This window comes from Natator depressus, chromosome 26 (genome assembly GCF_965152275.1).
Source record: "Natator depressus isolate rNatDep1 chromosome 26, rNatDep2.hap1, whole genome shotgun sequence".
In the NCBI taxonomy this organism is placed as follows: domain Eukaryota; kingdom Metazoa; phylum Chordata; order Testudines; family Cheloniidae; genus Natator; species Natator depressus.
The window spans coordinates 15,693,451-15,705,733 of record NC_134259.1 but is presented as its reverse complement, the minus strand read 5'-3'; the positions used below and the strand labels follow the sequence as shown (position 1 = coordinate 15,705,733).

Here is a 12,283-nt window from a genome sequence, read left to right as displayed (position 1 = left end):
AAGCTTTCGTGAGCTACAGCTTTGCAGTGATCACAGTCATCCTGGTCCCTGGTGGCAGAGGTTAAGGTGCTCTGCTGGCCCATCTCTGGAACAGTCTCAGCCCTGCAGGCTGTTGCGGATGAAGGTCGGTTGTCCCTGTGGACAAGGAAGGCTCTAAATAGTGGATTAGACTGGGAGGCTTGGGGGCATGTCTAGATCAAACTTAGTTGGAGCTCACATAGGCAGCGGAATGAGAGCACGCACGAGAGAAGTGAGGGGATGTATCTTGTTTTCTGGCTGTTGAAATCACTGCTTCGTTGCCCCACAAATCTCCTTCTATGACTCCAGTCCTTGTCCCTTCCCCAAGAATCGCTCTCTGTCGGAGTTGGGCAGCCATTGGAAGGCCATTGACCAAGTTGACTCGGTGGCCTTCAGGTGGGCTGCAGAGGTGCCTCAAGGGGAGACAAGAAGGAGGATGAACCGGCTTGCCAGATCATTCACAGACATTGACTTCATGAGGATGCTGGTGGAAGGTACAGATATAGACAGCTCCTTTTCTGCACGCTGTTTGAGTAGAGATAATCTGTGCACTCCCAGGCCTCAGGGAAATTCAGATCTAAGATCAGACTCCACTGCTTTCCAGAAGCAGTCCTTTCCAGAAGAAACTGAATGACATGAAAAATTAAAAGGAATTAATTTAGTCAGTGCAGTCTACAGTCTTAATGATGTTTAGCAGCACAGAGTTTTCCTGTGTGTGGGAAATCCTACATAGGATGACCTATAATCTACATTAAGGGTACAAAAAAGAACGAAAGCCTCGGTGAGAGAGCACAGAGTGTGTGTCTCTTCTGACCATCCGCACTGAACTGAGCGCACAATGGATGCTCTCTCTGCAGGTGGAAAAGTGAAAGCAAAGGTACACCAGTTTCTTAGCCAAATATGCCACGCAAAGGAGATGCACTGTCTTTACTAACCAATGCATCTATTCCAGGGTGTGGGGGACATGTCCCAGTGAGAGATTTCAAACTGTATAAGACCCTACAGAAAGATAAGAGGGGCCAGGCCTGTTAGTGACTGAATAGTGGGGAATTCTGCAGCTCTTGTGCTATGGGTAACCCGGGGACGGGGAGGGGGAGTAGGAGGGGAGAGGAAGGGAGGACGGGGAGGGCCTGATTCTCTCCTCAAACCTATTTTACACTGTTGCAAACTCCATGGACTTCAGTCAAGCTGCTCCTAGATTCCCAACGGGCTAAGTGGGATGAGAATTAGGCCTCTCAAGTTTGAAACCTGGGGCCCCTGCAGCAGATACAAGTGTCTCTTGCCAGGTGTAAATTCTGAATCTGGCTGTTGCTATCTGTGTGACTCTGTGATCTTGGTCCTCATACACTCCACGTTTTCAGATCCCGTATCCTTCAGCAACAACTCCTTCACGCATGCAGAGACCTTCATCTACAAATACACCCGCCCCAAGCTGTACGCAGTCCAAGATGAGGAACACAAGAGTTTTGTCCTGCGGCGTCACGCCAGCCAGGCCCAGCTGATGGCGGTGCATTTACAAGGCCCCAATATCAGCAAAGCAGGTAAATTACAAAATATTTCTTTCCTCTGGCCCCACCCCCAGTTTATCTCCTCTTGCTCAGTTACCTACTGATATAGGTGTGAGGTTCTGGGGATCACCCAGACCAGCGAGGGAGTCAGTCACCGCCTGCCTGGGTAATTTTGAGACCCTTAATGCTGGGCTGCTATGGGTGAGAGCTCTGACACCAGTAGTTGGCCTTCAAGCACAAGGACTCACCCTCACTTCTACGAGCCTAGTTACTCCTTGCAGGGTGACCTCAGCTACCCCTTCTGGTCCAAATTCTCCCCAGATCCATCTCCCTGAGTTCTTAATTACAGACACTTGGACTTTTCCACTCTGGTTCATCAACCCCGAGGGCATGAAACTCTCCCCCAGTTATCAGTTCACTCTGGGACACCCACACTCCGCACAGTTTGGACACCAGAGACCTGCCTGGGTTAGAAATAAACAAACAGCTTATTGAATAGAAAAATCATAGGTTCCGAGATTGAATAGTGCAGAAAAGCAAACGCTGACAAGTTACACAGGAAACAAATGTAAAGATGCAGTCTCAGGCTTTACACGTCTACATTGGCTAAATTCCCTTTTCTAATCCAAGTTACCGTGTGTCCTCTGTCCTAGAAAGGATCCAGTGTTTCATGGACAGCACCCCACTGCAATGTTAGTCCTCCCTTTCTGGATAAAAAACCCCAAATCCAGGCCTGTTTCTAAACAGGGCATGTCTACACTACAATCTTAAGTCGCCCTATCTAACCTTCAGTCATGGAGGCCGATATCCATGTAAAGTGGCAGCGTAGACAAGCGTAGACAAGGCCTGAGATTTTCTTTTTGGCTTCAATGGCTTTCCATTGACTTTAATGGCCCACCATTGTGTCTTCCTAGCGACAATGGATGGGTACTTGAAGTTGGTTCTGTGTAAACAACTAGCCTGGGGGGTGCCCTGCCCTGCTTTATTGCTTCACCGCCTGTGAAGGGGATGCTGCAGCTGCACCACAGTGACAGGGTTCTACACATGCACACAAGTGTACATTCACAGCCGTAACCTGGCTACAGACCTCTAACGACCAGCGAGTTCGGAACATTACAGGCTTTCATAAAAGATCTTGCTTGACATATATTTACCCACTATGTCATTGCACACAACCAGTTGATTCAATTGCTTATTCTTTGGGGTTCATCCCTCTTGTTCTCCCCTCAGGGTGTGTGATGGGGTGTACACACCCCACGCTGGACCAGAAGGGGTTAAAGGGCAATACTGGGCCGGAGCGTGGGCTGACTGGAGAGGAAACATACAAGGGAGCAACCCAGCTCAGAAGAGGGAGGCTGGGGAGGAAGATGGACCTACTCTGAGGGTGCCAAAGAAGCCACCCTGTGAGAAAGACGGCTGAGCGCTGAGCCCATTGGGGCTGAAGCTTTAATTGTCTTTCCTTTTCTTTTGCTATCCTATATTGGACTTGGAGGTGTGGGGGCAATGGATGGTAGGAAGTGACCCAGGCAGGCAGCTCCGAGGGCAATCCAGAGTTCCAGACACTCTTGTCTCTCATGGGGCCCTGGGTCAGCGCCCAGTGGAGTGGGCTCCCTTGCCAACTGCATTTGGTGTTGGAGATGCATAAATCTAATTTCTACCCCTGCCAAGTAAGGGGAGGGTGAGGACATTGAAAACCCTGAGGTGAAGCCACATCCATGGTAAGGAACTGGACTGAAAGCCCTTCCTGCTGGGAGGTGTGAGACTGGAAACTGGGTGCACTACCCACTAGGCCACCTGGTCTTCTGGGGACTCTGTTACATCTGGTGGAGAATTCAGGCACACTAGTGTCCCAGGCCTGATGGTAGGCCAGAGAAAGAGGGGAAGTAAAACCAAAAACCAGAGATGGATTTTGAGAAACTGCTGAAGTGAGTCCTCCTCAACCAGCAGCAGCAGCAGGTGGCCCAGCAGCGGGAGGAACAGCTGATTAAGGAAATGGCAGAAGCACAGCAGCAGCTCGTCCGGCAGATGGCGACGCTCCTACAGCCATGGAGGGGGAGCTGCTGACCTAGTACCACCCATCCTGGTAAAGCTGACAACAATGGGTCCTGTAGACAACCTAGAGGCATTTCTTGTCACATTCGAGAGAGTTGCCGTCACGGCCCAATGCCTCAAGGGAAACTGGGCCAACCTATTGGCCTACTACTTGACAGCGTGCTGGGCCAGGCAGTGTACTGGCTACACTCATCCGAAATACCTGAACATCTCCCCTGAAACCTACCTGCAGCAGTTCTACCGCCAGAAATCCCCAGCCAAAGCCTGACCCCGGACAGTCGCCCATAATCTGAAGGATCTTGGCTGGCATTGGCTCCAGCCCAAGGGATGCCTAGGGGTTCAGGTAGGAGAGAAGATCATCATGGAGCAGTTCACCCAAGTTCTCCCCTGGGGCGGGGGGGTGGGCGGAGTGAGTGGGTGTTAAGACATTGACTGGAAACCTTGGCAGAGGCAGTGGCTTTGGTGGAGAGTTACCTGATGTCCCTCAAGCTTGTGGGGGAACAGCAAAAGTCAGCCCTGAGTGCCCCGGGCCCTCATGTACCCCCCATATCATGCTGAGGGTACCTAGAGGAACTTGGACACCCAACCCTAGTAGAGGGGGTACAGAGGCCAAGTGAGGAACCCAGAAGCCTGCCCTCAGCCAGGCAGGAGGGATCCAGGTGCAACCGAGTGGCCATATTCAAAGGGAGTATCAACAGTGGATCCGACTTCTCCCGCGGATGGCCGTTCTGTATGTGGACAGGAAGGCCATTTCAGAAAGGAGTCCATTCATGGACTGTAATTATGGTCAGGCCTGGGCAGCTTATAACAGGGCTCAGAAGAGAGGCCCAAGGAAAATGTTAGTTCCCATGCAAATGGATGCAGCATCAGTACAAGGACTGATGGACTCTGACTGTCGCCAGACTTTAGTCGGGGGACAGCTTGTGGTGCCGGATGGTAAATCTGGAGTTATGATCTACCTCCAGTGCATCCATGGAAACATACACCCTACCTGACGAGAGAAGTATGACTGACTGTGCAGAACGGTGCAGGTCGGAATGGCCAAAGACCTGGCCTACGTGGTCATACGTTGGCTCAGTTGGTAGTTTTTTTGAAGAAGTCACATCCATCCTATTTGAACTGGCCTTGTTACCACTGACCCCCACCCTCCACTTGGTAAGGCAACTCTCATCTTTTCATGTGCTGTATATTTATACCTGCCTACTGTATTTTTCACTCCATGCATCTGATGAAGTGGGTTTTAGCTCATGAAAACTTATGCCCAAATAAATTTGTTAGCCTCTAAGTGCCACAAGGACTCCCGTTGTTTTTTCAACGTATAGCGGAGCACATCCATAGAAAGTGCCAAGCCAGAGCAGGAAGGCCCAGGAAGGCAGGAGATGGCCACAGTGGCTGAGAAGGGGCCTTGAGAGGAGAAGGCTCCAAGGGAAGACAAAGACCCAGGAGAGTGATCATCCTTGTGGGGAAGGACCATTCTCTTGAACCCAGCTGGAGTAGTAGGGGCCCGCTGCCACCTCTCCACCTTGACCTGCTGTCTAATGAGGTAAACTTTGTGGAAGAAGAAAGGAACGAACCAACCCTGTGTAGGGTTTATGAGCAGCTCGCCTGCCCAGCTGACAAAGTATTAGACTCTCAGCAGTTGAAACAGTGGCCCCATTTCAAACTGGTAGAGGAGGAGACGTATCAGGAATTGAAAGATCCCAAGGTGGAGGAGGTAAGAATGCGCTCTGAGGGCCAAGGAAGTTTAAAAGAGGGGTCCTTCAACTGGCCATGCAGCACCATGTGGGGGTCATTAGGGCGAGAGAAGACTCTTAACAGAGTGACCACCAAGTTCTCCTGGCTGGGCGTCCATCCAGAGGCGTGGGACTATTATGCATCATTCCCTGAGTGCCAGTGGGCGGGCCAGAAAAAGGTTCCCCCCAGTAACACTACTCATTGTAGGGGTACCCTCTAATCTGGGGGGCCCATTAGAGAAGTCTGCAGTGGGACACAAATATATCCTCGTAATCTTAGACTATGCCACCAGCTACCCTGAGGCCATTCCCATCCTGTCAGCAATGGTGGCTGTCGATGCTAATGAACTCACAGAAGTATTTGCCCAAGTGAGGCTCCCCAGAGAAATACTAAGAGAGCAAGGGACGAACTTCACCTCCCAGTTGATGAAGGAGCAATGCATGGTGTGCCGGGTCTCAAAGTCGGGCCTGGGAGGCCCAGACAGCTGCTGCATCCTGGCCTCCACCCAGAGTCCCCTGAAACCATGTGGGCCAAGGAGCTACTAGGGCTATAGCCTCAGCCCAGATTCCACCCATGGGAGCCCTGTTTGGAGGCTCTCCTGGCTCCACCGTTTGGTCCAACCATGCTAAGCCAGAAGGAAGCAGAGGAAGCTCGTCTGAGAAACAAGGTGGTTTCCTGTTGTGGCTGCATTGGACCCTGCTTGTGCCTGTCTCCTGCACTGCTCCTGGCTCCTACCTTTGCTCCTGCCGTATGTCGACCTACCTATGTAGTGTAGACCAGGCCTTAGGTTGACCTAATTATGTCAGTGTGTACACTACAGCCTTGCTCCAGCCGATGTAAGTGCCCTACTACACCGACATAATAAGTCCACCTCCACGAGAGGTGTAGGGCTTATGTCGGTGTCGTTAGGGTGACACAGTGTCTGTGTAGACACTGTGTTCCGAGCCGTGAAATTGACAAGGAAGCCCTGCTCCCCAGCCAGGCTGCTGCACGCTCGATCCTCACCTCTCCTCCAGTTCCTGCCCTCACACCTCTCCACCAATCCTCAGTGACCAGTCCTGGCTCTGGCCTCTGACTTCTGACCCTTGACTCTGACATTTGGTATCTGACCCTGGCTCTGACCCTCAGCTTCGATTTCTAGTTCTGACTCGGGCTTGATCCCCTGGTTCTGATAACTGGCAGTTGACTCTGATTCCCTTGGCTTTATTCCCCAGTCTTTATGGCTGCTCTGCCCATCGAATCTTACTCCTGCTCTGACTACTAGACAAGACTGCCTACATCCCAGTCCATAACAACCTGGTGCTCAGTCACCTCCTGGTTGCTGTGGAGCTGCAGTCTGATCAGCTTCTACCTGAGCAGCAGTCTCCTGTGGGAAAGTAAGGTCTGGCTGGACAAGGGTTATTCACAGTCCTGATTCACCTTCAGAGTAGGTCCATCCTGCGTACTGAATGAGGCAAGGCTCTTGTGGAAAAAATAGTAGGTGATCAGGTAATTAAATACGATCATAATGGATATGGGCACAGGGGCTGAATTCAGATTGCAACAGGCATTCTGGCATTTCCTACCTTTGGAGTGCTTGACTTTGCAACCTCTAATGTTCTTTTAATGTCATTTTCTGCACGTGATTATTATTAAGATCTGATTTTCCAACCCCTGTTTCTTCGGAGTATTTTGTCTTCAGGCACAGTCCCACTGAAGTGGATGGCGTTACTCAGATGAGTAAAAGTGCACAACTGAACCTCTGATGTGCAGTTATTTTTAAAAGTGCTATCAGTGTCCCCGATAAAGTGATATGGCAGCTATTGTGCATGGATTTCAGGTTCCTCACTCACTATTTATAAGTGGTGGTGCTTCCCAGATCTTCACAGACAGACGGGCTGCCTTTTTTACTGTAATTGAGTCTGGATTTCCTCTCGCTTTTCTCTTCCCAGTGAAATTAAACCTGGATTTATATCGCTCACCGCACATCTCCCCAAAGCGCATCAGTCCTGTTGCTATGAACATTGTGGAAAGTAACACTGTGGAAAACAATCTGTATCTGTGCTGTGTGAAGGCTGAAGGCAGCCCTGTGCTGCAGCTGGAGGTGAGTGGGATTAGCAGACCTTTAGCAGACCATCACAAACTCCACAGTGACTGAAATTCAATCCACATCTCCGGTTTTTATTGATACCTTTACATGGGACTCACTGTTTTCCCCAGATTCTGTTTATGATTACTATGATCGTTTATTGCTATTACACCTTGATTCTTCATTTGAGATCAGAGCCCTGCTGTGGTAGGCACTGTGCAGTAACGTAATAAGAAGGTTCCTTCCTCAAAGATTTTATCATCTAAATACAGAAGACAAAGAGTGGAAGGAGAAGCAGAGATAAGAAGTGACTTTTCCAGGAACCCAGGTCTCCTGAATCCCAGTCCATCGCACCACACTAATTCATTAGATCATGTTGTCTCTTGTGCCCTTGGGGTATGTCTATACTGCAGCTGGCAGTGAGTCTCCTTGTATGGGTAGACAGACTTGCCCAAGCGGGGTTTGAGCTAGTCTGCTAAAAAGGGGAGCTCGGGCCTCCAAGCCCAGCTGACCCCCTGGTTCTGAGCCCAGGTGGCTAGCCAGAGTCTCTGCCGGAGCTGCCATGTCCACATGGTTATTTTTAAAGTCGTAGTTTGAGCAGAGCTAGTGCAAGCCTGTCTACAGTACTGGTGGGCTTGCTCCCAGCTGCAGTGAAAACGTATCATTAGTGATCAAGGTTTACAACTGCAGCCATGCTTTTGCAGCTTCTGTGTAGTTCTGTGTAGTCTACCTTTGGGCCTGATCCTTCTTACATTGAAATCCCATTTAATAGGAGCAGGAATAGGTTCCTTGTTTGGTGGACAGTCTTTCTCAGGTGTATGAAACTCCTGTGGTGTCAGGGTCAGAGTTTCCTGTCTATGTGCACCAGGTGTTTTCATTACAATCAGAGGGCCAGCATTTCACACCCACTTTGCACTGGTGTAAATGACAGCCCAAAGTGGAAGGCAGGGGAGAGTCAAGCCCAGTGTTTCCTTGGACCAAAGTCTGCTCAGGGATACCCACATAATAGTTGCATAGGCACAAGTGAGAGCAGACGCTAGCTCTGTGTCCTAATTAGAAGCCCCTTCTCATATTCATCCCATTGCAGGATGAAAGCCTTGGAAAGAGCACCCCTGTTTCTAACTGGCCTCTGTTATTTCTCATAGAATGTGAAGGGGCCTATGAAGGAGATCAGGACCGGGGATCAGGAGCGTTTCCTCTTTTTCAAGACCAGTTCTGGTTCCACTTCCAGCTTTGAGTCAGCTGCCCATCCAGGTTGGTTCCTCAGCACCTCTAAACTGAACGACAAACCTGTCAGGATGGTGAATCAAACCGGAGAGCGGGACATCACTGATTTGTATCTGGTTGAAATCTAATCCCCAGCCAGCAGTTACTGGTTTAGAACTGAATGCTTGTATGTACTATGTACAGTAGGAGCATAACTATTTATGGGATCTCAGCAATTCCATATTAATTCAGTTTTATTAATTAATTTATTTATTCATTAAAATTAATTAATTTAATTGTTGGTTTAAAATTAATTAAATTGAATTGTACTATGTATGTATCTTGTGAACCTTGTAACCGATACTTGTAATCTCTCATAACTCAAGCCTGACCCCAGATGTAAAGTACCTTCCTTCTTAACTCGTATAAATTTGATTTTAAATATTAGCATTAATTCCATATTAATTCAGTTTTATTTATTATTATCAATTATATAATAATAATGGTTATTATTACAGTAGCATCTAGAGACACCAGCCACGATGGGATGTCTCATTACTTTAGGCACTATACATATAGTTTTGTTCCCTAATTATTTATAGGGACACTGTTAGATCAAATCCTGCCTCTGCTATTAATTGTTAGGTTTTTGTGGGTTTTTAAATAATTTTTACAACATATCAATAGAAAAAAAATTGTCTTTTTAAATTCCAGTGGAAATTTTTTTGGGGAGGGTGGTTATAAGCAAATAAACCAGCCCCTGCAGTATTTGCAACCAGTATTGGTGTCTAGGGAGTTGAAAACCTGAAGGTGCAATTGGCTTGAAACTGATTTGTTACTAATGTGTAACCAACTAGTCTTTTTTCATTGTCTGAACTGAAATGCAAAGAGAAAGCAAACAGCATGAATGGGAAGTCTTTTATAGTTTCTTGCAGTTTGAGTAATCTACGGTGGTGATATATTTATTACAAAACTGTCAATCTCAACAGTATGTGGATTATAAAGTAGCAATGTTATGTTGTAGAAATAAAGTTATAGTAATTGAGTATCATATTATTATGTTATTATTATTTCTTTATTTTTTATAAAGTTGGTATTTAAAAATTGTTAATTCCTTTTGTTCATTTTCGACTTGAATGTGGGGAGGTTGACCATATGCAATTCTTGCTGAAAATCCTTAGTGACTGAATTCTGGGTTTCTAGGTGCTTTTCTATGAGAGCTGGGTTTTTTAGGCCCTGGAGAAGGCCAATGAAGTAAACTCTAGCCCAGGGGTTCTCAACCTTTTTCCTTTCTGAGGCTCCCCCACCCTCCAACATGCGATGAAAACTCCACAGCCCACCTGTGCCACCACAACTGTTTTTCTGCATATAAAAGCCAGGGCCGGCATTAGGAGGAAGCAAGCAGGGCAAATGCATGGGGCCCTTCAGCCCCGGGTGTTGAGGTCAGGGCAGCATGGGCTTTCTGCCCTGGGTCCCAATGAGTCTAATGCCAGCCCTGTTTGGCAGACCCCCTGAAACCTGCTTGGGAACCCCCAGGGGGCCTTGGATGCCTGGTTGAGAACTGCTGCTCTAGCCCACCCAAAGGTTAAAGAGGCTTAAAGAAAATCATGGGAGTTGTGATAAAATTGCGAGAGGCCTGGTCTACACTAAAAAGTCAGATCGACCCAGCTATATCGCTCAGCGGTGTGAAAAATCCACGCGCGAGTGGCATAGTTAAGCCAATTTAACCCCAGGTGTAGACAGCATTCTTCCGTTGGCCAAGCCACCATTATCTGTATGCAGTGGTGCCTGGACGTCCTAATTAGGATCATTGTACTAAGAGACGGACCGCCACTGCCCCAGCAAGCTCCCAGGCTGTGTGTGTGTGAATCTTTTTTTTCTCTTCAGTGTGATTTGGTGGCTGACAGCCATGGGTGGCGGGTGAACCCCCGCTTTGGGGAGACCTGCTGGCCCCACCCCTTCCACCCAAGGCCTCGCCCTCTGCACGCTGGAGCCCCAAACACCCCCCCCCCCCCGTAAAAGGAAAAAGCCCCGAGAAGCCGTGGCCCGCCCGCTCCAGCTGCATTCACCCCAGCACCAGACTGAGACGCCAGACCCCCGAGGAGGAGGGACGCAGGGAGTAGCGGGGACCTTGGAGGTGGGCGTCTCTGGGAGAGGAGGGGGCACTGTGGCCCAGTTGTCCTGCGGCAGGTCGGCGGCAGCGCCAGGGAAGGCTTTGCCTTCCCTGGCCTCTTATACCCGCTGCCCATGCTGACAGCATCCCCTGGAAAGTTTGGTTAGTGACCATCTCGGTCGGCTCTGTTATCCCCAAAAGCTGCGTTAGCCATCTGGATGGAGTACAGCAGGGACGTGGCCTGTTAACGGCTTTGTCATTGGACATTATGGAGATTGATCAGGGGTGTGGTGGTTATTTCATGGGGATCTAGCTGTTGAAGAGAGCTGTGTGCCAGGCCAGTCTCCTTGGCCTCTGTGTAATGCCAGGCGTCCGGTTTTTGATGGAATGCCCGGTCAAAAAGGGACCCTGGTGACTCCGATCAGCACTGCTGACTGGGCCCCTCACCCCAACCCCCTGCCCCACCCCAGAGCTCTCTTCCGCACCCTGAACGCCTCCTTTCTGGCCCCACCCAGAGCCCGCACCCCCAGCCGGAGCCCTGGCCCCCTGCACTCCAACCCCCGCCCCACCCCACAGCCCCCTCCTGCACCCTAAACCCCTCATCCCTGGCCCCACCCCAGAGTCCATACCCATGCACTTAGTGGCCACAAGGACCTGGCAGCCACCTCGAGGAGCTAGGGCAGGCAGGGAGCCTGCCTTAAGCCACCCCCCCAGCCGGAGCCCTCACTCCCTCCAGCACCCGAAACCTCTCATCCCCAGCCCCACTGTTGTAGCAACCAGGCAAGGTACTAACAAACTTCAACAGGACTTTATTTTAAAAGTGGAAACGTCTTTACCAAGCTGCTGCTGCACCCTCAGTAGCTCTCACTCTGCCTCCTCAACTTCCCCCCCCTTCCCGTTTCCTGTCCTTTCAGACTCCCAACAGCCAGTGCTCCCAATTCTAATCATTACAAGCAGCATCTAAATACCACATTCTCTCCTCTCTTAAGAAACTCTCCCAATTACAATAAGCATTGTTGTTCTAACCACAGGAACAAATAGGAAAGAAGACACTATACTGTTGGCAGAAATATTGCACTGAAAACACAGTAGATACTACATAACAGTCTCTAGTCCAGACAGGTGGTCGTCTGGGTCTGACAGGCCGTCTCTCAAGCCCCGGTTCCAGTGCAATGTCTTCTTGTGTTGGCACTACGGTGAAGTCACCAATGCAGACTGGGTGTTGGCATAATCTCCTCTTGGTGCATAGGCAGCTGCAAGATAAGAGCATTCCATACCTGCCCATCAGAAAGTCGGTAGGTGTAAGGTCCCTTCTTCTCTAGGATTTTAAGAGGAGCTGTGAATTTATGGTCCCCTTTGCGTAAAATTCCAGGTTTTCGTATTCTAACGAAGGAACCACACTCAAACTTTGGTTCCTTAGCACCCTGCTGCTTGTCTGTGAAAGCCTTAGACTTTGCTTGGTTCTGTTCAACTGTTTTTCTCACATCACCCTTGGTTGGGGCATCAGGTTGTGCCTTTAACAATCCAGCAATGTTCAGTTTGGTATTCATCTGTTTCCCACGCAGTAACACTGCGGGTGATCTT

The 12,283-nt window shown here is 49.4% G+C and overlaps 1 protein-coding gene across 1 annotated transcript; it reads left to right on the top strand.

Moving 5' to 3' along the window:
• Positions 1 to 454: 454 nt before the first annotated feature.
• Positions 455 to 8,735, top strand: LOC141978070 (interleukin-1 beta-like). The gene is made up of 4 exons (XM_074939915.1): positions 455 to 512; positions 1,380 to 1,559; positions 7,244 to 7,395; positions 8,526 to 8,735. Exons 1-4 carry the CDS (start codon positions 455 to 457, stop codon positions 8,733 to 8,735), a joined length of 600 nt encoding a protein of 199 aa, XP_074796016.1.
• The last annotated feature ends 3,548 nt before the right edge of the window (positions 8,736 to 12,283 follow it).

Bases quoted from the DNA above. Each gene is read 5' to 3' on its own strand.
- LOC141978070 (XM_074939915.1), top strand. From the start codon at position 455: ATGAACCGGCTTGCCAGATCATTCACAGACATTGACTTCATGAGGATG. The intron at 513-1,379 runs GTACAGATATAG...CCACGTTTTCAG, and splicing joins CATGAGGATGCTGGTGGAAG to ATCCCGTATCCTTCAGCAAC. The intron at 7,396-8,525 runs GTGAGTGGGATT...TATTTCTCATAG, and splicing joins GCCCTGTGCTGCAGCTGGAG to AATGTGAAGGGGCCTATGAA.